The sequence below is a fragment of the Anguilla rostrata genome, chromosome 12, assembly GCF_018555375.3.
Source record: "Anguilla rostrata isolate EN2019 chromosome 12, ASM1855537v3, whole genome shotgun sequence".
NCBI lineage: Eukaryota > Metazoa > Chordata > Actinopteri > Anguilliformes > Anguillidae > Anguilla > Anguilla rostrata.
In genome coordinates this window covers 18,783,607-18,808,389 of record NC_057944.1, presented here as the reverse complement: position 1 = coordinate 18,808,389, position 24,783 = coordinate 18,783,607, and the positions used below count along the sequence as shown (strand labels likewise).

General features: G+C 41.5%; 3 protein-coding genes across 11 annotated transcripts in view; all 3 read left to right on the top strand.

Annotated features, from left to right (window-relative positions):
- The first annotated feature begins 1,384 nt into the window (after positions 1–1,384).
- Positions 1,385–7,182, top strand: slc33a1 (solute carrier family 33 member 1). Of its 5 annotated transcripts, none has more exons than XM_064303565.1 (8): positions 1,385–1,530; positions 1,627–1,691; positions 2,330–3,106; positions 3,808–4,004; positions 4,250–4,434; positions 4,760–4,877; positions 5,226–5,441; positions 5,822–7,182. In XM_064303565.1, the coding sequence occupies exons 3-8, from the start codon at positions 2,344–2,346 to the stop codon at positions 5,987–5,989; spliced, it is 1,647 nt and encodes a 548-aa protein (XP_064159635.1). In that variant the 5' UTR covers positions 1,385–1,530; positions 1,627–1,691; positions 2,330–2,343; the 3' UTR covers positions 5,990–7,182. The 5 variants fall into 5 exon arrangements, with proteins under 5 accessions (XP_064159635.1, XP_064159634.1, XP_064159632.1 ...); XM_064303564.1 differs by having other exon boundaries at positions 1,627–1,820; XM_064303562.1 differs by having other exon boundaries at positions 1,409–1,691.
- A 366-nt stretch (positions 7,183–7,548) lies between these two features.
- Positions 7,549–11,299, top strand: c18h3orf33 (c18h3orf33 homolog (H. sapiens)). 3 transcript variants are annotated; one of them, XM_064303569.1, is made up of 5 exons: positions 7,549–7,705; positions 8,197–8,256; positions 8,728–8,881; positions 10,015–10,175; positions 10,845–11,299. In XM_064303569.1, the coding sequence occupies exons 1-5, from the start codon at positions 7,592–7,594 to the stop codon at positions 11,097–11,099; spliced, it is 744 nt and encodes a 247-aa protein (XP_064159639.1). In that variant the 5' UTR covers positions 7,549–7,591; the 3' UTR covers positions 11,100–11,299. The 3 variants fall into 3 exon arrangements, with proteins under 3 accessions (XP_064159639.1, XP_064159637.1, XP_064159638.1); XM_064303567.1 differs by having other exon boundaries at positions 7,550–7,711; XM_064303568.1 differs by lacking the exon at positions 7,549–7,705 and adding an exon at positions 7,724–7,898.
- Positions 11,300–11,438: 139 nt separating this feature from the next.
- The window catches only part of plch1 (phospholipase C, eta 1), a 67,860-nt gene continuing 54,515 nt past the window's right edge, over positions 11,439–24,783 (top strand). Inside the window, exons 1-3 of one of the 3 annotated variants that reach the window (XM_064303555.1) lie at positions 11,439–13,558; positions 18,769–18,894; positions 22,802–22,909. In XM_064303555.1, coding sequence (XP_064159625.1) covers positions 22,831–22,909 — 79 coding nt within the window. In that variant the 5' untranslated portion in view covers positions 11,439–13,558; positions 18,769–18,894; positions 22,802–22,830. Of the gene's footprint in view, positions 13,570–18,768; positions 18,895–22,801; positions 22,910–24,783 lie in introns of all 3 variants that reach the window. The other 2 variants (XM_064303554.1, XM_064303556.1) reach the window with 2 other exon arrangements.

Here is a 24,783-nt window from a genome sequence, read left to right as displayed (position 1 = left end):
TCCATTATCTATAATAATACAGATAATAATAAGAGAGGAATACACCCTGGTCAGTTCGCCAATCTGTCACAGGGCACACACACCATTCACTCACCCACTCATACCTATGGGCAATTTAGAGTCTACGGTTTAGCCTATGTGCATGTCTTTGGACTATGGGAGGAAACCGAAGTACCCAGAGGAAACCCGCATGGGTTCCATGTGCAAACCCAGGCCAGGATTCAAACTGAGTTCCTTCTTGCTGTGTGGCAACATTGTTACCCACTGCACCACCATGCCACCCTCTGTAAGAGAAACAGGTTCTGATAACATGGCAGACACAAATTTATTTTTATGTTTGCAAGAATAATCACAACCATTCCAACTAGGCAATATGTAATGAAGTGTTTGAAAAACACTCCATCATTCTCCTGATCTGAAAAAAAAAACAAGTTGATGCTTGAATAAGTGGACTGGTGAATGTACAGAGCATACAGCCAATGGTAGACACATGGCTCTATAAGTTAACTTAAATGGTGTACATATTTTAAATTTCATTGAACTGTATGCAACTCTTGACTATATCTACCAGAAATTCAGGTTAATAAGTTCCTTTGGTCAAAGCTGCAGCTGCAGTGCTTTCTTTGGGATTTGAACCTATAATCCTCATAGCTGAGTTCCTTCATGATTTGTGATGTTCCATCATGGGCTGATTAACAAGGCATGACTTGTCCAGAAGAAGAAAATAAATATATTAGCCGTTCAAGCTCTCCCGAGTTCCTTCTTTCCTAAAAGTATACTTGGCAGTACCTGAAGACCTTTTTCTTATTTAAATTATTTCCTCAACTGAAGTAAAGGGTTTGTGTGGTATAACGCTTGGCAAAATATTGCTGGTGGTCTCTAGGGGACAGACTGTTTTGTATTTTTCCTCAATGATATAAATATTATCGTCACATTATGCAGATTATTTATACAGTAGACTAACATATGGTTCAATCAGCAAGCGCCTACCGTGGTATATGTTAACCCCAGGGGATTGCAGATAGAAATCATGCACTAAACTTTGAATTGGCTCAAAACTATTTTCCCTAGTGCCGTAGGCCTACATAGAGATGGCCAGAAACGAACTTAAATAAAGTTAAATACGATGCGCTTTTGTTTTTATTGACAAATCCCATTACAATCGAAATGTATTAAATACGTGGTGTGTACATAAAATAGCAAATTAATACGTCGGCTTGCTGCAAAGATAATGTTACAATGTTAATTTATGCAAATAGCTATGTTTAAACACTTAAAGACTTAAGATTTAATTTGAACTCTTGGCTAATACATAAAGCTGGTTGGTACAGTTAAATATTGTATATGGTGTTCTTGTGAAAAGAGGAACCAACATTTTGCAGCACATTGACACGTCAGCTGAAACTCGCGGAAATGTTTTACTGTTACACCACAACAGCGCTAGCCGGGCTCGTGTCCGGAAAAGTTGTACCTCAGCTGGTATCGCTAGGGGAAACTTTTACCTGCCTTCTGCCTAAGCCAAATGATTTGGTATTGTTTTCATTCATCCCGTTTCCTGCAACTAGCTGCTTGCAAATTCAGTTAATTCTTTATCTCATTTAATCATGATCTTTTTTTCTATGTTAGACGTTACCTAGCCTGCTGATGCCGGTGTTCTGGCAGTGTGTAATGTTGCTACCTTCCGGGTTTTGGTATGTTCTGTTCAGTTTCGTTTTGAGATTTTTCGACGACTAGACTGTAGCGTCGCAGCGTAACATTAAAGCCTCCCTTGTCCTTGCATTAACATGTTACTAATGTAATACCTATAAGCCGCTGTTGAGGTATGTATTTGGATCTGTCCACGATCGCTGTAATTTCACTGCAGCGTGCATCACGACAGGTGGTGTTGGAAGCTATTCGTACTATATGCAGGCTACTGGTTACCTGTCTTGGAAGATAGCGTTAGCTGCTTAGCTTTGTCTTACTGTATATCCGGCTTGAGTCAAATAATTCGAAATATTTTACCCTTTAGACACCAGTACAGTTTCAGCTTTTTAAAAATAAAAATCAATTTTCTCCCAATATGCTGCAGAAAATTGCTATTTCATACTATTGTATGTTTTTGTCAGTCACGTGCTGTTGACTGTGCCGAGATCTCCAGGAGTTCTGTTTTCTACTTAATTTTACTGTTATCCATGGAGTTCAATTATTTCAAATACATAATGACTGTCTGTCATATGTACACAGACGTTATAAAGCATTTTTCCAAGCCTGGCAGAGCAGTAGTCATGCTGTCAGACTATGTTGACTGGATTTGTATTAACACTGTTCCTAATTATTTGTTGCAAAGAACGGAAGAGGTGGATGGACATCGAGAGAATTGTCATGGAGCATTCTGAATTGGCCAAACACACGAATGGGAGGCAAAGGAAGCCATTTGTTACCTGTGATATGAAAGAGGAGGGCAGCTACCACGTAGATTTGGAAATTGAGGAGGAGGCCTTACTGCAGGGCTCTGACAAAGAGGACGGGCGGCCCAAGTTGCCCCATGGCATCAGGGCAGAGCTCAGCAATGTGTCCTTGCTGCTCTTCCTCTATGTGTTACAGGGAATACCGTTGGGACTGGCGGGGAGCATACCCCTGATCATGCAGAGCAAGAGTGTCAGTTACAAAGACCAGGCTTACTTCAGCTTTGTCTTCTGGCCGTTCAGCCTGAAGCTGCTTTGGGCGCCCCTAGTGGACGCGCTGTACCTGCGGCAGTTCGGACGTAGGAAGTCCTGGCTGGTCCCGACACAGTACCTCCTGGGCCTCTTCATGCTCTACCTGTCCGTCACGGTGGACTCGCTTCTGGAGGGGGACGGGCACCGGGGCCCTGACATCCTCACCATCACTGCCGTCTTCTTCATGCTGACGTTCCTGGCGGCCACTCAGGACATCGCGGTGGACGGATGGGCCCTGACCATGCTGTCGCGGGATAATGTGGGCTACGCCTCAACCTGCAACTCGGTGGGCCAGACGGCCGGCTACTTCCTGGGAAACGTGCTGTTCCTGGCGCTTGAGTCACCTGACTTCTGCAACAAGTACCTGAGATTTGAGCCAAAAGCCACTGGTGTTGTTACCCTCTCAGGTAGGCTTGGAGAAAGGTGTTTATAATGAATAATGATAAATAATTATTTGTGCAGATATCCTTGGTATTACTATTCTTATTACTGTTCATATTTATTAAAATGTACATTTTTGACAGCAGTATGCATCTATTATTGATTCTCGTCAAAATATATTGGAGTCAATCAAAAATGGTGTGCCTAATTTACCGTGGGCCCCTTGCTTCAGGAGGTGTCTTTGAGTGGGTTTATGATTGATGGTAGTGTTTTAACTGGACACTGGATGCTGGATTCCATTGATGTCACATTTCATGATGAGGTTCTGCAAGGACTGTGTGCATAATAAGACCAGTAATATCAGTAAAAAAATATTGGTCAAGCTGTAATATACATTTAATGAGTAAACCAATAAAACCAGTAGTATTATGAAATAGGCCTAATATTTTTCAGTTTTGTCTCCTCTGATAATGTTCGTCACTGCTGTTTTCAAATGCGTATTTAAAAAACTGCACTCTTTTTGGATACCCTAATCCCTATTTGACCCTCTTGTTTTGCCTCTGTTACAACGCATGTAAGCAAGAGTCTCCCTCAGTACGCTTTGACACATGTATCCGTGAAGCCTGGTCTGCTTTGATGCTATGGAAACTGTGGTTATGGCAAGAAAACACTGTGAAGAGCGGGTGTTCTGTTTTATTCTCTTTGGTATTTCTCATTGCCCTGGCAGATTTCATGTTTTTCTGGGGGATCGTGTTCCTTGTGTCGACCACGTTGGTGGCCATCTTGAAGAGGGAGAACTGCAAACAGTCCAAGAAGAAGAGCAGGGAAGAGACACAGGGGGTGGTGGATACTTACAGGCAACTCTTCTCCATCATGAAAATGCCCTCAGTCTTCACCTTCTGTGGACTGTTGCTCACAGCCAAGGTAGCAATTCTAATAATGATAACTGCTTGTATTTTATTGTAGCTTTCATCTTGTGCTCAAAGTGCTTTATAGTGGGGTCTCTTACCTTGACTGTCAATGATACATTGTAGACTACATTGTTGCCATCTAATCCATCAAATTATGGCACTTTTTGGCCTTTTATTTTGTCACCCTCTTCTTGTGACAGTATATTGTTGGGCTCACTGAAAGGCTTGTCCCCCTGTGTGATTTCCTGCGTGTTCCAGATAGGCTTCTCTGCAGCCGATTCTGTCACAGGGCTGAAGCTGGTGGAAGCGGGGGTGCCCAAAGAGCAGCTGGCACTGCTGGCAGTGCCTATGGTGCCCCTTCAGATCGTGCTGCCCCTCATCATTAGCAAGTACACTGCTGGCCCCAGGCCCCTCGACGTTTTCTACAAGGCCTTCCCCTTCAGGTTCGGCTCACAGGGAGTTGGGGCGTACAAGATTCATACCGTAGTTTCTTTTCCCTGTATCTGCTCTGAAAGATTAACGAGAAATTATGTTTTGGGACTGACCAGGAAACCAGCCTGTCAGGTTCAATCGGGTTGATCACCTTGAGAAAATGAACTTGGTGAAATGACAGATATGTTGATTTGTGTGTGATGTTTAATTGTGCGTAAGTGTATGTGTTGGAGTGGTTGGGATGTTCAGTGAGAGGACTGCATGGTATACATATTATTTATGTCATCCTTTTGGTTATGCATGGAGAAGCATACATCTGCCGATCATCTCTTGCAGGTTACTGATTGGCCTGTCTTACACCCTACTTGTGTGGTGGACCCCCAGTGTAAGACAGGATGGGGGATTTCCTGTCTACTACTATGCTGTGGTTTTGCTTAGCTATGCTGTGCACCAGGTGAGCCCCCTCCATCCTGACCCTGTCTCCTCAGCTTCTCCCTCACACATCACTCAAGGCTTTTGCATTAATGTTTTAACCAGAATCTCACTTGGAGTTAATATGAGCTCAATTTACCAGTGTGGCCTAGTGTATAGTGTAATATAATAGTGTAGCGCCACACCAATAAATAGCGTATTTTTCTTTACTTCAGCCAGTTTTAGCCCATACAGTGTCCAAAATGTTGATTTCTTTTCTGTCGAATGTTCTTGCATTTATCTATCATAAGAGAGAGAGTGGCCTAAGACAGAAATTATACATGAGAAAATGTGCATTGCCATGATTTCCACAATATTATTATTTCAACAGGTGACGCTGTACAGCATGTATGTGGCCCTAATGGCCTTCAATGCCAGAGTAAGTGACCCTGTAATCGGGGGGACCTACATGACCCTCCTGAACACGGTGACCAACCTGGGAGGGGTCTGGCCCTCCACACTGGCCCTGTGGCTGGTAGACCCTCTAACAAGCAAGGAGTGCCAGGGGGCAGTTGGGCAGAGCTGTGTCTCCCCTGAAGAGGCAGGAGTAAGTAGACTAGAGGCTTCCATTGTCATCTCATTGGGGTAGTTGGTCAGTTGACCACATTGTGCTCTCTGTGTGTGCGATCCACTTTTGTAACCTCATAGAAGCCTCAATACATATCTCAGCAAGCCACAGTATCCGGCATGAATGTGGGTGGGTTTTTGGTTCAAGATAATTGGCCATGTTCTGTGTATGAAATTCCAGTTGCCAGGAGTCATTTTGGCAGTTTTTATACTGGAGCTTTTAGAATCGTGTTGTGATGTGGGATTTTGGATAATTACATTATAAGCGTAGATGCATTTTACTGTATACTGGGTTTTGGAAAAATGACTTTTCTGACTTATTTCTATGTTAATTTTTGGTACTCTCCATCCTCCCACCAGCTGTGTTTTCGGGAAGGCGGTATTTGTGTCACTCTGCTGGATGGGTACTATGTGGAATCGGTGGTGTGTGTTGTGATCGGTTTCGCCTGGTGGTTCTGGCTGGGGAAGAGAATGAAGCATCTGCAGGAGGAGAACCCCTCTGCCTGGCAGTGCCAAACAGTCAGATGATCCCTACTCACCCCCCCCCCCCCCGCACACACACCTGTATTTCTCTCTGCTCTCGCCTCTTTAAAGCTGTTGATGTTTTGCTACTCATTGTGTTTTTGTCCATTTCACACACTTCATTCAGGCTTTAATTGTGGGGCCTCCACAGGAGAAAGGGTTACACTAGCTTTGAGTGCCTCTTCTTTACCTCTTCATCTCCTACTGCATCACCAAATGTGATTCAGTATATTTTACAGAATGTAAAACAAGTTAAAGTAAGGTTGAAACAAATATTTTAACTAACACAGGAAGTCAACAACTGTTTTTTTCCATGAAAACAAAATTGGAAATGGCGGAAACACTGGCAAGATAGAGATTTGATCTTGCGTTATATTTCTTATTTATTTTATTTATTTCTTATTTTGCTTTTTAAAATTGTTTACTGGGCCTTTTTCCCCTGTCAGTCATTTTCTGTGCCTTTCATTCCAAGAATATGCACCGTTTTACTGAATGGGATTATCCATAGTTTAGTTCAGGAATATTCTGTTTTTAAGATATTTTTATGACTGTGACATTGTTGTTTGAATATAATAGGCCTGAAGGGATGTGGTACACAATGCATTTAGCATTTGAATATTTTTATTTTTTTGTTCAAATGAAGCTACTTTTGGTGGTTATAGCAGGATTTTTATTTTTAAATAATTTACCAAATATTCTGTTCAGATGTATTTTTTGTTTTATAATTGTTTTTAATTTTTATTGATTATTATTGCTATTGTTCAAAATCATTATTGGATCAGTGGACCAGAGAAGCAATGAAATTGGTGTTTTGTGACGGTACTTGTACTAGGGGAATCCTTTTACAGAGGGACCTCCTCACAATGTGCCGTGTGTTCCCTCTGTGTCATGGCAATGTTCAGGTGGTGTAACAGTTCTATGGTCTCAGGTTAATATTTAGTCAATCTGGTTTTATGTGGTCGATTTGAAGTTGAATTTCCCTGTCATGGAATATTCAATGAGGTTTATGTTTAATATGTTGAAGACTGTTGATTTTATGTAATCATAATGTCTGAGTTGCAGGATGACTGCAAATGTGATTTGTACAAAAGACTATACTGTACACAGTTCTGAGGAACATTTATATTCCCAAAATGTAAAGATTACGGAGATTTAATACATATCTTATAGGAAATAAAAAATTGAATAACCATTCAAAAGTCTTCTTTTTGTTTCACTTTTTTATCTATTTACTGAACTGAGAACAAGACAATCTCAATGAGTGAATGGGTAGAACTAGAACCCAGGATATCTACCTGCTGAAGTATTAAATTTGGAGTTATTTGGATGTTATTTCTCTAAAGAGTATCCTTTAACAGAGAAGAGTTTGAACACACTCATCCTCTGCAAACATTCTAAATAATCTGGATAGAAAACAACCAGATATGTTTAAATATAAGTATGTGTGGAAGTGGAACTATGGAAACATAAAAGTGCAATTCTCTGAGAAGTACTGGGGACAACAGAAACGCGTTTTATAAGGCAACTATTTTGAGCCACTGTCCGTACACTACTACTTTCACCGATACGTCAGCGGGGCGACGTTTGTAGTCTTGCAGCAATGTCAACATGTCGGAACTGCCGTCAAAAGGACATCTATTGAATAAAACTAAGCGAGAGGACGAGCCCAGCGCAAATATTATCTCTGTAATATCACAGATTGCGGACGACCATCTTACTGTGGTCAGGGTATGAATTAAGATACATTTGGTAGCTAGCTAGCTAAATTTGTCATAACACCGTAATTGAAAACGTAATGATGTTTGTATTGGAGCTAATTTATCGACCTAGCCCGTGTTTCGTGAGGCTTACCTGCGATAAGTTGCAAGCATCGATGAAAACAATACTGGATGAATGGCAAGATCATTTATTAATCGTGTGTAAGACTAAATCACTCCTGGCTTAACCCATTAGGAATGATGCTGTAGCTTGCTCCATGCAAAAATAAATTTGACCATTGCTACGCATGCCTTTCTTGTTTATCTTCGTGGAAAAGACATTTCTTAAACCTAATACGTCTAGAAGTGGAGTACATTATATTATTCTGATGGCTGTCGGTTAAATGTAAAACTTGAGCGGGCGTAATGAATTTCTTTGCTGCTAAACTGCATTATTCAATCTAATGTCATTTAATACATATTTACGTTAAATTACAAGTTTTGTTCTTTCCCCAGAATATCAGCACTGGACTTGCAATTGCCGGAATAATTATTCTAGCAAGAAGTATCAGACTGGTAATTACTCACGTTTTCACTACCAACATGGGTTGTGTTGAACAGCAAAAACATGCCCCAATTTAAACAGTAGATACAAGGCCTGATTCATAGTAAAAGAAAATTAGTTTCCTTCCTTATTATTGAGAAAGTATGCCCCATTCTACATTAACCAGATTACTTAAAAAAAAAAAAAAAAAATTAATAAAAAAAAAAAAACAATTGAACATGAATGAACATATTGTTCTTATTAAATTAAGAGACAGATGGCAGGTGTCAAACTGACAAATTATTTGGCGTCAGGAGTTGTTTCTGAGGTGGAGAGGAATAGTTTTGATGGAAGCTTTTAACCATAGCCACTAGACGCCCCTTATTTTCTAAAATAAAATTGTTGACTATAATAATAAATATTCTTTTTCTGAAAGTAATTCATATTCTAGTGAAAATTGGTGGCATATATTTCAGTGTGGTATTACCGTTTCCTCCTGGCAGATCACAAAGTTTGGTACTGCATCTGAAATCCCAGCCAGGTTCATTGAGAGGAACGTGAATTTGAGAGGGAGAGTTCATAGAGTGACGGAGAGCGGGCTGGAAGTGGAACACGTCCCAATTAACATCCCCATACTCTCCGCCCTGCTGAAGAAAAGTAAGCCTTCCCACCGACCAGCCCCACCCCCATTCTCCCTCCCCCCTCACCAGTTTCACTATGATCCAAAAGCACAGCATGTCACTCAGCCCTCCTTCCCTTTTCAGTTTCAGACTTTTTTTTATTTCTTTTTCTCGAGAATCATGAAAAACCAGCCTAACTCTTATTCTTGTGCCTGAAATACATGGCATTTACAGCATTTGAAGAGAACCACATCATCCACTTTGATGTACATTACATTTCCAATTGTATTTAATCTAGTTTATCATTAATCATAGATTCATAGCTTTTTTGAAAGGGTAAAGAAGACATATTTTATTTCATTACTTGGACCATTCCAGCTGTGTCTAAAGCAACTCCAAAGAAAGCTGTCTTTCACGCTTGTTTTTTCTACCCAAAAGGTTGTCTTTTATATGTCCTTATACTGCATTCTCAAAGTGCCCTCTCTGCTATTGTTTTCTCCTAATTGAGTTGGAGAAATTTTCCTTCTTGCAGCTCTGTTGCTATATATTTAATTATGTCCAAGAGAAATGTGCTTATCTAATTTTAAAAATTGAATAGACATTGAACTGCAAACATTTTAGGCTTTACATGATTTTGTTTTCTCTCATTTAATGTCTTAAATAACTGAGTAAGCGTGTTAGCTGAAAGAGACCCATTAACTATTAGATTATGGCATAGCTATTAGGTGAAACCGAAGCTGGTTTACAGAGCTTTTGTAATGTGCTTTGCTCAGCTCCATCTTCAGCAAACATCGATGCCTAAGATTTTACTTAACTCAGTGAAGGGATTATGCTGTATGCAATTTTTTTCTTGGCTTGATCCTGTTTTGTGGCCAGGCATCACAGTGTCTGTTTAACCTGTAAGTCTTTGTGATCACATTTGAGATCCTGCCAGCCTTGAGAGTTAAAAATGTTCACAATGCAGCATGTGCAAGAAATATTAAAATATTTAATTGAAATTTGATATCCATGAGTGCTTGCCATTCTCTTGCCTTTGCTATCAGTGTTTCCACTGTAATAAAATCTCAGTTTGCTATGCTGAAATTTGTTGCTTCTCCAGGGCTTTCCTGGTTGTCAGTGGTGAAGGATCATATGTTGAAAACGGAGATTAGTTGATGGCTCTCTTGACAGGGCGGTCGGACGCCCTGTTGGATGTGCGCCTGGCTGGAGTGGAGCTGACAGAGGAGGGACGGGCATGGCTGGGGCAGCAGCTGAGACCCACAGAAACGGTGTGGCTCCGCCTCATCAGACGAGAGGCCGAAGCCCTGGACTGCCTGGTGTCTGTGAGCAGGGTGAGGAGCCAGGATAATTGACTCACCCACTATATACGAACCAGGTTTGAGAAACCAGGGAAGGAGACTTGTCTGCTCTGTACGAGCAGCTTTGTTTGCAGGGTAAAATTCCTTTGTTAAATCATAGAATTATTCGACTTTATGAGGTCAGTTTTTGATCTAGGATTGCCTTGGTTAATGGCTCAAAGTACACATGCTGATGCACAGCGAAGTGGTTACATTTAGTCTGCACAATGACCTGTAATGTTCTTCAGTCTCTTTGATATCCTTCTGCTGTGAAAAGGCTCATTTGATGTAAGCCTAGGTGGGGATACTTAGCAGCTAGGTGGCCCCAGTAACATCACAGCTCAGGACATGAAGAAGACATTTATACTGTTAAATACTTGGCTTCATTTGTGGCTTTCAGGAGCAGAATCAAATACAAACTGTTGAAACTGTATCGCAGAAAACGGAGGGACAATGACACCTGACCGCTGTTCCGTTTCATCCTTTATTCTTTGTGCAACAGAATGGATTAGTTAGATTCGCTTACCACAAAACATCTGAAATGGGAGTATTTTTTGCTGAAAATTTAGGAGTTTGATTGCACATTACATTCAGTTTATTAGAAGCAGCTTCTCGTTATTATATTTAAAGCATGCAGGTGACGCTCTCCCTGCTCTCCCTCAGGGCACCATATTCAACACATGCATGAATGAAGAGCTCCTGCGGCTTGGCCTGGGGAAGACGGTGCCCCTCCTGGGCCTCCACCACGAGTCCCGCCTCTACTGGGGGCTCCACAGGCGGCTGCTGAAGGCCGAGGTTCGGGCAGAAAAGAAAGGGAAGGGGCTCTGGAAGGAGAGGAGTCTGTGGCAAAGAGTGTCAGAGGCTGCAGACGGCAACGCAGCCGTCAGGCTTTTCAAAAGGCTTTTCGAACGGACTTAGAACCCAAAATTGTTTACCCGTTTTTCTGGGCATAAAAAAACTGAAACTTTATCGTGTTGGCAGTCACATGCCAAATCTCTGACATTATTTTTATTTTCTTTTTTTTTCATTTACACATGTAAATGTATGTGAGTCATAGACCAAAATAGTTTGCAGACATTAATTTGGTATCATATAAAATCTGTTTGTTTGTATCAAAATCTTTTTTTTCTGAAATTTCTGATAACCCATGACTCAGTATACAAGGATACATTTTCAGCTGGGAGCAACAATAACCTTTCTTCTTAAATTAATACAACAAACATGACAGTACTTGGTGGCAATTTGTACCCTGCACCTGAAAGGCCCATTTGAATATATGATTGCATTTATTACTTCCAGGCAGTCTTAATTAATTTATCTGCATCAGTATTATACATATCATTGTAATCATTTTGAAATTCTTCACTGCAATTTGTATTCTAATCACTGTGCCAAAGAAGCACATAAATGCCTTTAGTCCTCCCTTATAAAATTGTCTTTCCAGGGGCCCTGTTAAATCTGACAGTGGTTTAAGATTCCTTTCAAACCCGTATCCGCAAAAATCCTTCTGTTCCCCTTCCTCCTTGGAAGGGGCCGTGCATTGTCACAGCAACAGGGCAATGGGGGTCTGTGAGTGTCCCCACTGAGTCAGAGGACGGAGATCATGGTTGTCATGGCAGCACCAAATCCAAAAGACAAAGGCGTATCAAAAGGTGAAACCCTAGATGGGGTGGGGAGGCCCCAAGACTGGAGGAATGATATATACAAGATGGGGGAGGTCTGAAAGAGATTCTTCCGCCAGACACGACTATGGACTTAGATAATCACAATCAGAGAGAAAATACATGTTTACCTTAATAACAACTGTCCATATTAGTATTTATAAATATTATTTAAAAAAATAATAATTAAATTCTTGAAATACTAGAAAAGACTCCAAGAAGGGCATTGTGTAGATCTCAAAGCAGAAAGAATCGGTCTAAATGGGTGCAAGGTTTTAAAAGCAATGAACAAGGGGTAAGAAGCTTTCTGTCTTTGTTGTGCAAATGTCACTAGCGGCTGATGCAGCGCTTGTGCTCTCCTATTGGAGGAGTGTTTGAATTGAAAGGTAAATTAAAAGCTGATTACTGGCCCAGAGGGACTTTGAACTGACACTCATTGCAGAAGGCGGTTGGAAGCAGGGAACTGTGGGAAGGAAACTGTGGACAGAAGTCGGCTCTAAAGCTGGGGACTTGAGCGGGAGCGGTGTGTGCGTGCAAGTGATAGGCGACTTATTGTTCAGCCAAGTTGCAGTTATGCAAGAACCCATTAAAAGTAGAAAAATATATATTTTATCTTAAATGTGTGCATGAATAACTACTGTTGACATGGATGCTAATTCAGTTAAGTACATGAATTCATTTTTTAAATAATCCAATTTTTCTGTTCTATTGGAAACTGAAATTGTGTGTGTGTGTGTGTGCGTGTGTATGTTAGTAAAAATTGCTCTGTAGATCTGTTCTTGCTTTTTGTAAGTTTCTTGCTTTCAAATGCATTTTTAGGATGACTTCAAAGGATTTTATTTATGAAACAGTCAAATTTCTTTTGAAGAAAACTTTGGGGAGAACATTTTACAAGGAAATATTTTTGGAGACATTTGTTCTTTTGTTTTTTGTTTTTTGTGAATATTTGGAAGCCAGGTTTCACCAGTGACAGTTTATAGTGGGTAAATGCCAGCTAGCATGTCTGTTTATTAGCAATCTGCACATTGGTATTGCTAGACTTGATACCATTGATGAAATTGTTTGATTGAGATGGGGGAAAGGGACACATTTCACTTGAGAGAAAGAATTCATTTGGGCAACATTTTGGATGGTAATGGGGGGTAATGGGATGAATGACCACTTCAAATGACTTTCTAGAATGCGCATTTTTTCATGGGTTTTCAAGCATCCGTCTGTTAAATTAGATTGGCCTACATGCCAATTCCTTCTGACTGCAGAACGAGAGTATCTTTCTTCATTATGTAAAAAAAGACTGGTGCGCAACTTCATCATAACGATTAAGTGGTATCTCGCTGCCTGAAATAATAATTCAGAGAATGCTGAAAGCTTCGTTTTGTACACTAATGGTGTTTTGAAATTGTGGTGCATTGCCCCAAGCGTCACCTCGTCTGGAAAGCTCCGATCCTGGGAGTCCACCCGTATCTTTACTCTAGCCACCCACCGCTGCCACCAGTCAGCATTTGAATGAGAGCTGGGTGAAGTTAGTGGCGGTAGTGACTTGGTCCTTATTAGCGAAGGCTCCGTACTCTCTCTCTCAAACTGTCCGAGTTCACGAAATGTTTTGGTATGTGGTGTACTTGCAACAAGGAAAGGACTGAAATGTTTTCGTGAGAAAAAGTATCTTCCAAGAAACAAAACTGCTGTAGGCTATACAAAGTCGAAGTAAACACAAAAGTAAGTGTGACCTTTTGTTATTACAATCGCTGTAAGTAACATCAAGTGTAAGATTTTCGATGTTCACGCTCGTTTTCGACTTTTTCATCTTGTTATTTAATGTGCTCCATGTGTATCTATGCATGGCTTTTAGTTTCAACAAGTTTCAACAGCCTCGCGAATGCGACAGGGTCTTGACTTTGTATGCTGAGAAAATAACGAAATTTTGCACCTGTTCAAAGTTAGGTTGAAAGTCAGTCTTTGGATATCAGTTTAGACATCATTCACTTAAATGTATCTAAACAAGGAACTTTTTTTCTTCAAATTTAGCCAGTGTTTGTTTTGCATTGCATTTGTAACATTAGAAGTATGGACATGTTTAGTAATTTGCCACGGTATATGGGTTAATTTGCTACATTGCACTGTTTTAATAGTGTTTCCGAATGACACAATATTGTCAAGATTTATATTTTTATTAGTGTCTTGATTAAATCTGGTTAAAAGTTTCATGATTTCTATGTTTATTTCCTCTTCAGTATGTTTATTTAATTAGAACAGGAACTGCAAAAAAAAAAAAAAGTGTGAAATAAGAATGGATTGTAGTAGACCCAGTAGTAGGCTAGTAGGCTAGCTTTATCAGAAAAAGGGGCTTTCCTAATGCAGTTGTGCTCCATTGGCAGGTTGTATTGTGGGTGTGTGTGTGTGCGTTTGGGGGGGCGTCATTTGATAAATGGCGGATACAGGACAAAGACATAAAGGTGCGCCCCTTTCCCACCATTCTGACAAAATCATTGTGTTCCGTAACCGCAATCACTGCAACAGAGGCCTTTGGGAAGTCTACTGGAGGTACATGTCGGTAAACCGATACGGGCGTTTTCAGCGCCACTGTAGGTTATTGATTTGCAGGATTTTGAAAGACTCGAGCCGTTAAATATGCGTTGCTTACTGTACTCCGCTTTATCCACGTTATTCATGCCGTCTCTGGTCCTCCGCTGTGTAGTCATACAGACTATAGAGTGCAATAAAAAGCTCATTAAGTTATTAAGATAAAGCTCCCAACATCCTTTCCTTCACTCCTTCCTTCCTGCATGCAGTATTTAGGCCCTGTTCACATGCTGTTTACTTTTGCTGCTCTGTCAGTGGGATGAAGATAATATTTCTCTTTTAATACCTGTCAGTGTGAGGTGCTGGGAAATTTGTCAATCCTCTAGAGTGAAATATGCCAGTACAAACACAGACAGTAGGCCTACACACACCCACATAAGCTTCGAGTCCTGCTTCAGATTTATATCCACACTGTCTTTAAAAAGCCTTATTTGCAGGGGGGGGGTGAGACCAGCTCACAGTCGTCTGGTTAGTTACACACTGAAATGTATGAATGTATGCCCCCGAAGACACAGAATGCCTCCGTAAGTGAACAGTCTTTGTCATTGTGATACCACCCCCGTTTGCCCTGAGTGGAAGGGTATGCTGGGTAAAATGATTCCTGTGTTGTGTGAGCAGAGTGCGGAGTGTATCGGCTTGCTTCTGCGCACTTGCGTGGGATTGTATTGGAAATGAAGCCCTTTGTTGTAGCACTGGGCTGATTAATTATTTAACCCTATTCTCTGTAGGGGGAACTGAAGACGTGTCTCTTGAATTGAACCTTTGTGATCTCACAGCAATTCAGTGAAGGAAGTGTGAAAGATCTTCTACTTTCTGGCTGGTCCTGTTCTATCGTGTTCTCTCTACCAAGCATATTATGACACTGGGTTTTTAAAAATAGTTTTATGATACATAATTTATTTGAACCATAGCCACAGAGACTGCAGAACCCTTACTTTATAGTCATGTTTCCCCTGACCTGCATAGCAAATTAGCCAGTCTCTGCATTCATTTATGTTCTTAAGTGGTGTGCAAGTAATTGTCTATGTTGATATTCATACCATGGCCAGAAAGTATCTTTAATAATGCTTACTCCTTGCTCGTTTCCACTGCCTCACACATCATCTTTTGTTCACTCTAAAAAAAGATTTATCAGCTATGCTGTGCACCACATCCAAAGGTAAGAAATATCACTTGCACTGCAGCAGTCTTATTGCTGGGAGCAGTGGAACAGTAGAGGAAAATGAATCAGTTGAACTGTAGAAGGCCACACTGCACATGCAGCTAAGGTGGTCTGGTGGATACCATGTGGCTTCCACCCACTGAAGTCATCAGTGATGTGTACTTCTGTCAGCTGGAAAGGAGTCAGTCCTGGCTGCTGTGCTGCAGGGGAATGTGTGCATGTAAATGCTCTAAGCTGGAGACTGGCCTCAGCAGTAGACTCAGAGGGGGGTGGTGAGGTGGGCTAAAAAGGAGTTGGAATTTTGCTTTACAGTGCAGAGTAGGGTGGGGTCACAAGGTCATTCTACACATCTATTTCTAGTTTTGCTGTATCTCTTCTCCTCCCTCACCCCTGCACTCTTTCAGGTTTTTCATGACCTAATTAGTGTCTTGTATTTGTTGCACACACACACATTCACACACACACATTCACACAGAGGTGATTCCACAGAGATCTTGTGCTGAGGACTGGAATTATTCAGCAGTGGGTATATCAGGAGTAGGTGCACAAGCTATCCATAATTCAAACCTGCACAGGCTCAGCCTGCACTGAGCTCAAATGAAGCCACAGCGCTGCTGCCTTTGTAACAGACATGTGAGAGATCTCCCCTCTTAAAATAGGAGAATCCTCACACCAGATTTATTCTTCTTGTTTCACCCACATGAACATCTTTACAGAGCTCTCTCTTTGTGTGCTGCCACTGTTGACAGCATTGTTTGTTTTGATGGTCTTGACCGTTGCCTGACATTGCCACTGACCGTTGCTACTTGCTGTGTTTGCTCCACTAGCGTGTGTTTGCATGTCCAGTGCGTAAACAGCTGTGGATTAACAGTAACACTTGTGTGTTTGTTTCCCTCTATTCTGCAGGGAGGGTGTCATCATTTGTTGTTCTTCCTGTACTGCAACTATAGTGTAACTCAGAATGATATGTGGTGTTGCCCTGAACCTTAAATAATATGAAAAGGCTGTGCGCATAATGGTCCACCAGTTGACAAGTAAATGGCAAGTAAATGACTATAATCGAAAACAAAGCCATTTGGACTAAAGGCAAGTTATGCTGAAAGGAATTTTTCTCTGAAATTTCAGAAGTGTGTTCCCTTCATATGACACACCGAGTGTCATTTCCCCCAAAACCCTGTTAGAGGTACTTGAAGCATAAAATTATAATCCCTTCAAGGCTCTGACTGTGTTTGCTGAACGGGAGGGGTGACCTCAGCAGGTCTGTGTGACAGTGTGACAGCTGCTGGGTGGGGGTTTGGGGAGGTCGGAGTGTGCGTGAAAGTCCCCACTTTAGGAAATGCATTTGACCTATAAAGCATCTCAACTGATTCCTGAAGGGAGGACATATGGAGGAGCGAAATTGCATTTCCCCCTCCCTTGAGACCTGGTGCTTTTGTTAGTCCCTGTGGGTCAGTCAGTTCCAGCAATTGTGTCTGATGGAGATCTTCATGGGGGGTGAGCTGGCGTGGGGCTGCTGAGGCTCACAGAATTTTGGCTTGGCCAGTGCACTTGTGCCTCTCATGGTCCGAACTAGTGTGTGACTGGTGGATGTGCAGCACCCACTCTAAAATGACATCTGAACAAGCAGGGTGACTCCAGGTCAACAAGTCTATTTACAGGGCTCTTCGCCTGGTGCATACATTTAAAAGCGGCCCATTCCTGCCCAGTATTAGGAGTCCAGGATCCAAACTGTAATCAATCACAGCGGTGTTTTTTTTGTGTGCTTCAATTTCCATTGATCAGAGATTTTCTCTTTTGATGTGCCAGAATTCCAAAACAGGAGAGCAATCAATTAGCTTACAATTCTAGGTGAGTATGTGATTGCAACCTTCAGCAGACATCATTTGAGGAGACTTAACCACACTGGCAGGTTGAGTCATAGTGCATTAGGATACTGGAACCCAAGGTTGAAAATCTCAGAACCAGGGTCAGCGTATGGTTTACAAGGTATGAATTCTTCAGTGTTTTTTCCCCTGTAATTCAATGACTCAAATACAACTTGAAAATGTGGCAACTGCTTTTAAAATTCCAACAAATTGACAAAGTTTTCCAAATAATAACTCAAAAGAAGCACTTTGAACCCTGACATCAATATTTTGTTGGGCAAAATGTAGTAGATTACATTTTCATGTTAATCTCCAGAAGTGCACGGTTGGCATATTTGTGCCGAATGAATATTTGGAGCATAAAGGGACAGTGGCAGTTTTAATGTGCAGAACCATCTCTGTGGCAGTAGTGTGTGGGTCACACTGTGGGGTGTTGCTGAATTCCCGCATAAAATTCAGTCTTTTGAAAAGGCTGGTGAGGAAATCCATGGAACGCCGTTCTTATTTTTGTTTGTTCTTGAGTCCATTTTTGACAAAAGAACAGAGGGTTCGTCCACTGATAATCTCAACTGGTTGTATGATATTTACAAACCACACAGCCTGATGGAATAGTGTGGGAAAGAAACAGCTGTGTCCAAATCAGTGTGCATGCCTCCTGTATATGTGCTTGTGCTTATGAGTGTGTGTTTCTGATGGAGAAATAAGGGAAATATGGCACACAAAATTGTAAATAATGGGAAAAAATGTTTTAATGCTTAATTTTAGTATTAAAATTGACAGCAAGATTACTGGGATGCCACAGATGGTTTGCTGTGCAGAGCATTATAAATGACTTCCCATTTTAGAATCCTATGAGCTGCTTGAAACATTTTTCAGAAATATTTTATTAAGTGCAGTCAGCAGAGTACATACATAATGTTTGTATTTTTGTAACCTTCTTATTTTACACAGTTGATGCGTTTACACTGTCTGTCTGTGTCTGTTGACATGTGGGAATTTCCACATTTCGCGAACAATGAAGATTATATTCTATTCTGTTCTATGTTTGTGTCATTACCATAGAAAAAGTTTTTTGTTTTTAGAATTGCAAAAAGCCTTTTTGAAATGTAAATTGCATTAGATTAGATACTCAGCTAGCATTGAGGGGTAATTCAAACCTCAGTCATAACTATTTGGTGATGATGGCATTATTTCACAAAATTGTATCCGTTATGTGGCAGGAAGTGGCATTGTAACAGTTGTTCTCTGCAGTACTCGGGAGTCTCTGAAGCAGATTGCTCTGCCAGGCTGGTATCACCCCTCTCACCACCTGCCTGTAGGTTGTCGTTGCAGAGAGATGCCCAAGGGACTCCTCCCGTCTCTCAAAATGACATTCAACCCTGTGCCTGCAGCCTTTGGCACCCAATTCTCAGTGTGATGCTAAAGCTATTGACGGCATGCCCAAGGTGGGTTCTCTGTTTTCTATTGTCAGTGGCCCAGAGGTCTGAGGCCGCCCACAGAACTGCTACACAAGGGTGATATACTGTAGTAGTGTGTGAATCACACTGGCCCTGCCTGTGACATGAGAGGAGGGTAAACACACACACACACACACACACATACACACATCCATACACACATATGCATACACACACACACACACACACACACACACATGCACACACACACACACACACACACGCACACACACACATTCTGCTGGTGATAACAGGGGAGCCACTGGAGAGGAGATTAAAAGGTTGCCTGTGTGGAGCACAACCCAGCAGCTGGTGATGGAGACTGCAGTCTCCCCGGGAGCAGCAGGTTGACATTCCCACAGTATTCTCAGCCTCTGTCTAATATCCTAATCTAATGATAATTGACTCATTTGGCAGAAACTGGTTGAAGAGATTAAGGCTTATAAAGGCGACAATTTTCGATGAACTGCAGATAAACTGTCCATGAAAAAGATGGATACATCTGAAACACGCCAGCAGTGATTTCCTTAAACAAGTACAATATTTTCCTATAGTTTCATTTGGATATTTCAAATTCACAAATTTTTACTGACAGCAAAATTTCCAGTATTAATTAATCTATAATAGTGTATACATTACTGTGTAACATATTTAATGTGCTGAGGTTTAGTCCAGATTTATTGTGAATGTGGTCACTTTAGCTTGAGGAACTGTGTTGTGTATAACACCTAGGCCTACATGTTCTTGAAAATGGTCTACAGTGCAAACCAGCACATTGAGCCTGTAGGGTGAAGTCCCGTGGATGTTCAGTGACACAAAACATTGTGTTCCAGTTAGATGAGGTTTCGAAGAGGGCATCCTGTGTTCGTCTGAACAAAGCGCAGTGCCCTCTCATTTCTGACCTCTAGCTGGCAGATCCCTTTGCATCTCTTTTTATTTATTAATCATTTGTGGATGTTGAGGAAATTTCATGTCATTCATACATCTGGTATATTCTACTGAAGCTATCCACATGATATTCTCTGTAGGGCTGAGTACCAAAAGCCAGATGGTTAGCATGCATAGCTTCAGTAAAATATTCAGCAGATAGAATGCTAACCCTACATTATGTAAATTCTCAGACCACCGCCCTCCACAGCCATCATCCATCTTTGATCACTTTTTGCTTATCCTTTACCTCTTCTTCCTCTGCATGGTCTCCCCCATTTATGCTATCACTTCATCCGTGCGGTCGTCTTCCCGTTCCCCTATCCCTCCTCATCTCTATCACTCTATCTCTTAATTCTCCTCTCCCTCCCTCCCATTTCTCATTCTCTCTGTCCCCTCCTGCTCCATCCTGCTTACATGTCTGCTTTTTTTCTCCTCTGAGTGAATAACAGTCATAATGGGGGGCACGATTCCCGGAAACATGAAGCCTCGCACCCCAGCCTAAAGTGTCAGATTTCAGGGCACTGCTTTACTTGGATACGCTCATTTGAAAAGAAGTGTCTGGATCAGTTTTCCCCAGGATACGGGGTGAAGGGTCAGACTCCTTTGACTGAGGTTTACGCGCTTCTCCTCCATAATTGGCTTGGTTCTGTCTTCCTCCTACTCCTGTCAGACTTCTACCCACAAGTTTATTTCTGCTTGTTTTTGCAGGGGGGTGGGCAGTCTTTTTCTGGCTGTGTCTGCATTTTGTTAATTCTTCAATATCTTGTTCCTTGTGTGAGAAGGTCGACAATTATAATCAAATGACCTCAGTGCTCATGTTGCTCTAGTTGCTTTGGTGGTCATATCCATCTTATTGGGTGGCCACAGTGGTGTAGTAACTGCTGACCAGCAATTGTAATCTAAAGGTTGCTGGTTCAAGTCCTTGGTGGGATCAGCCAAATAATAAATGATGGAATGAGAAATCAGTAAAATGGGCCATGCAGAGTCAGAGGTCTCTTTGTACAAAAGCAGTACAAAACTACAAATGTATACATTATCCCACTTTATATGTTAATGTAATATTTCACTTTTGTTTACATAAATTCTTATTTGTGGAGAAATTTCTCCCAACAGTCGGTCAAGGTGAGTGCCTGGTTGGTGCAGAATGATTCTAGTGAAGGCAACGTTTTGATGAAGACCTCGGGTGAGCAGGACTGCTTCAACTGTGACTGCACTTTAACCTCTAACCTACTTTGGAATGATTTACAGAGTGAGGTTGTGAGGTCAGCGCCTGTCTTGAGTTCATCTGCCATTTTTGTAGGCAATGAAGATCTCCCTTTTCATCAGAAATGTTTCCAGGATTTATGGACTTGTAATTAGTCTTAGGAACTCTCCCCCGGTTCAGGCAAAGTGAGTGTAGAGAGGACAGGTGTTATTACACAGAAATGAACATACCGACTGAGAAAGGACTGCCAAGTAGTACAGAGTACAACCAATTTTGTCTGAGTACGCATTAAAAAATGAAAAGTAAATAGACAGTGGCAGAAGGACCTCAGTTATGCATATTGGGGTCTCTATTGTCAATTTGTTTTTTTGCTGTAAATGCATTCATTCATCCACCACATTAAAATAAAAAAGAAAGGAATTTAAAGACAATTATGAGGCAGCATAGGCTATGGTTTGGTTGTGGACGAGAGAGAGAGTGTGTGTGCGGGGGGGTGTGTGTGAGGCCGTGCTTCAATATTTATTTTGTATTGGGTGTGCATTACAGAATGATAAGCTAAAACGTGAAAGACCGTGTGACTTCAGTTTGGATTTGAGTGAAAAGTAGAATGGATCTATATGAACAGGTTCTTCTCTGTATACTGGCTTTATGAAATGATTACATAATGTGTAGGATAAACCAATCCATTCTTACTTAATACAAGGCCTATAGAATATGTCTGAAGGAATAAAGTAAAAGAAATAAAAGCACAATGGGATATTGAATGGAAGGACTGAGACGAAATGATAAACACATTTAAGGATGCAGACAAAATTAATTAAGATATTTTAACAAGATGCTTATGCTTTATTGAATGAGCCTGATGCGTTAAAAACTCCCCCCCCCCCCCCCCCAGAAGAGGAAGAGCAAAGAGTCTCAGGCAGAACTAGATTTACTTGAGAGAACCATCTTTCTGGAGGAATTGTGCCTTACATTATTATACGATACAAAACTGTGAAACCCATTGGTAACATGACAAATATTGAAATCCGCGTCCAGAAGCTTCTCTTTGAATCTGGCCCAACACAAAGCAGGTGTGTAATGCAGATGTGTAACACAGATGTGTAACGCACGACGACTTCCAGGTCTGATCGCTTTGCGTTCTCATGAAAAGAACAGTTGTCTGAGGTCAAGCGTTTTGCCAACATTGCCTTCCGCCGAATCTCGTCATAATCAAAATCAAGGGCATGCATCCACAAGCCTCCAGCTGTTTATTTCAATCAGGAGTCTTTGTTTCATTTAATCACCATTGCACGATGATCTGGACAGCCACAGTCAACGCACTGCTGTCCAGATCATCGGCCGGGGTGTTCATTTTGAATTGTTATTTTATGTTTTTGTGTTTGTTTAGGAAATATATATAGCATATACATGTCCCTCAAATGATTAACAAGGTAATGTGGGAGTTTAATTGCAATAAATTAATTATTTTTTAATTTAGCTCAAATGATGGCCTAATGAGTGTGCTTAATTAAAAAAATTAAATTAAATTAAAAAAAACTAAATAAGATTTTGTAGGTAAAACGCAGAAACATGTATTATTGTAATTCAAACCTCACTGTCAGGACTTGTTTGAGTTTGTATGTCTGCATGTGGCAGATTTCACAACTTCAGCTTTGAAGTGTCCTTTCCAGCATTCTCTGCTGAAACGGTAGAATACACAGTAGTCTGAGTCTGCATAACCAAGTACTAACAGTGTCTTCCCCTCTCTTCCATTCACAGGCCTCCCTCACACACAGCTTCCCTCCACAATGAGCTCTCGGCTGGCGGACCAACAGGGCGGCATGCAGTACTGCCGCCACTTCCTGGCCGACAACAGTGCCTTCCACGGTGGGTCTCTCCGTCTACCCTTCCCAATTCTGCTCTTCTGCGCTGACATGCTTCCAAGACCTCGAAAAACATTGTGAAAACATGGGCTTGGATTGATTTATGTGTGAATTATTTGGCTGTGAAATAGTTTTGCCATCTGAATATGTACTTTGGTTCAGCCGTGGGATTTGGCTGTCATTTTAGCTGCAATGTTCCGCCTACTTCTGCAAAATAATCCATACTTTGGCCACCTGACAGCATAATTTGCCATTTTTAATGCCCTTGTGACTTTTATTAATATATAAGGAAAAAAAGCTTTCCATAATGCAGCCCGTTCTAAAATTGTTTCATAACTGTGGGCTGCAGCCTCTCCTGCTGTTGGTGCTATACCATTTGGTCTTGGGCTACATCAGTTAAGACTTATTGAAAACTGTCAAATGAATGGCAAAATTTCATTTGACTATTGGGAATCTGTTACGCAGCAGAATTACATTACGGGAATACTTGAAGTGTGATGGATTGCGGTGCTGTCACTGAAGTTTAGACATTTCTAATGTCCTGCATTTTGTCATTTTTAATCCCTGTGTTACACCTGTCATGAAATAAATAGCATGTGTTTGCGCAGCGAGACACAAGGGGGCAGTGTTTTATATTCTTTGTGGATAGGTGAATCCTTCATTTTTTTCGCTTCCTCAAGTCTTTGGAATGAGTGCCGTTGCACCATTTTAAATGCAACTCATTCGGCATTTAATAAAAATCAGCTGGGCCTGTCACAATGGTCCTGTGGTGTTATTAAGACGGTTAGGATGAAAACCTGCCCAGGCTCAGGAGACAGCTGCTTAGTTCTGTAGCTGAAATCGTCTCAGGTAGTGCTGCTGTCACAGATGGCCACAGCTGGTTGTCAAAACAAAATAATTATTGGATGTGAGATTTCTTTTTGTGCGTCATTTTTGTGGAAAGAACACTATACTGGCGATGGGGCAAGGAGTGGCGGGCGGGGGCTGGGGGTGTGCAAATACGTTTTTTATGTGATTCTGCCAGTGAAAAAATTACAGCACAAAAACACACAAATTACCTAATAGCTAAACATGCTGGTATATTATTATGACTGTTATCATAATTCATTAGTAATTGTTTAATGGTGGATGAGTAACGGCCACGTGTAGATGTCTGGCTCTGGCTGTACGTTCCGGGGGTAATAAACCTGTCACAGGCGCAGACAGTGGCGCACCGAGGGGAGATATTGCTTGTGTTGAATGAGCTGTCTCTGCTGCTGTACCCAGTGGGAAAGCTGATGTATAGCTGCCATCAGTCAGGACAGGGGCCCGCGTCGGAAACTGTGCTCAACACCGGCTTTGGGTGAGCTTGTGTGCAGTCCTCTCCCCAGATTTAAATACCTTTCTGCTCTGCTCCGCGGTATGGATCAGAGAGCAAGAGACAGACTAGACACTCAAAGTCCATTCGACCGGTTTATATTATCTCCTCACCCCATTCGTCTTTACGTCTCTCTCTATCTCTCTCTCCGTTCTTCTGCTCTCCTCTCTGGCTGTGTGTGGCGATGATGAGCCTGCTCTGTTGGGGAAGAAATGACAGGATAATGGTGAAATGAGTGAAAGGGAGGGGGGTTGTGCTCCCAAGTTGTGGAAGTCTGGAAGGAATCTGAATTGGACAGCCATGTAATGGTTGGTGAAGCTGTGGAGATGAAGGAAACGGTGTGGAATGGGTTTGGGTTTTTTGGGGGGATGTTTGGGGCTGATGGTTGTGATGATGTACATTGTGTGACAAATGGAAGCGTTGTAGTCTTGTGGAGGAAAGTCACTTAAACATCTTATTAAACCAGTGATAATCTCAGTTTAAACTATTTGGCCCCACCCCCTGTCGGTACTCACACAATT

What these genes read in the sequence shown, in the direction of transcription:
- slc33a1 (XM_064303561.1), top strand. Translation starts at nt 2,281, where the DNA reads ATGTTGACTGGATTTGTATTAACACTGTTCCTAATTATTTGTTGCAAA. An exon ending in TGGTGTTGTTACCCTCTCAG is followed by an intron (nt 3,107 to 3,807) that starts GTAGGCTTGGAG and finishes TTGCCCTGGCAG; the next exon opens with ATTTCATGTTTTTCTGGGGG. An exon ending in TACAAGGCCTTCCCCTTCAG is followed by an intron (nt 4,435 to 4,759) that starts GTTCGGCTCACA and finishes CATCTCTTGCAG; the next exon opens with GTTACTGATTGGCCTGTCTT.
- c18h3orf33 (XM_064303567.1), top strand. Translation starts at nt 7,592, where the DNA reads ATGTCGGAACTGCCGTCAAAAGGACATCTATTGAATAAAACTAAGCGA. An exon ending in TAGCAAGAAGTATCAGACTG is followed by an intron (nt 8,257 to 8,727) that starts GTAATTACTCAC and finishes TCCTCCTGGCAG; the next exon opens with ATCACAAAGTTTGGTACTGC. An exon ending in CTCCGCCCTGCTGAAGAAAA is followed by an intron (nt 8,882 to 10,014) that starts GTAAGCCTTCCC and finishes CTCTCTTGACAG; the next exon opens with GGCGGTCGGACGCCCTGTTG.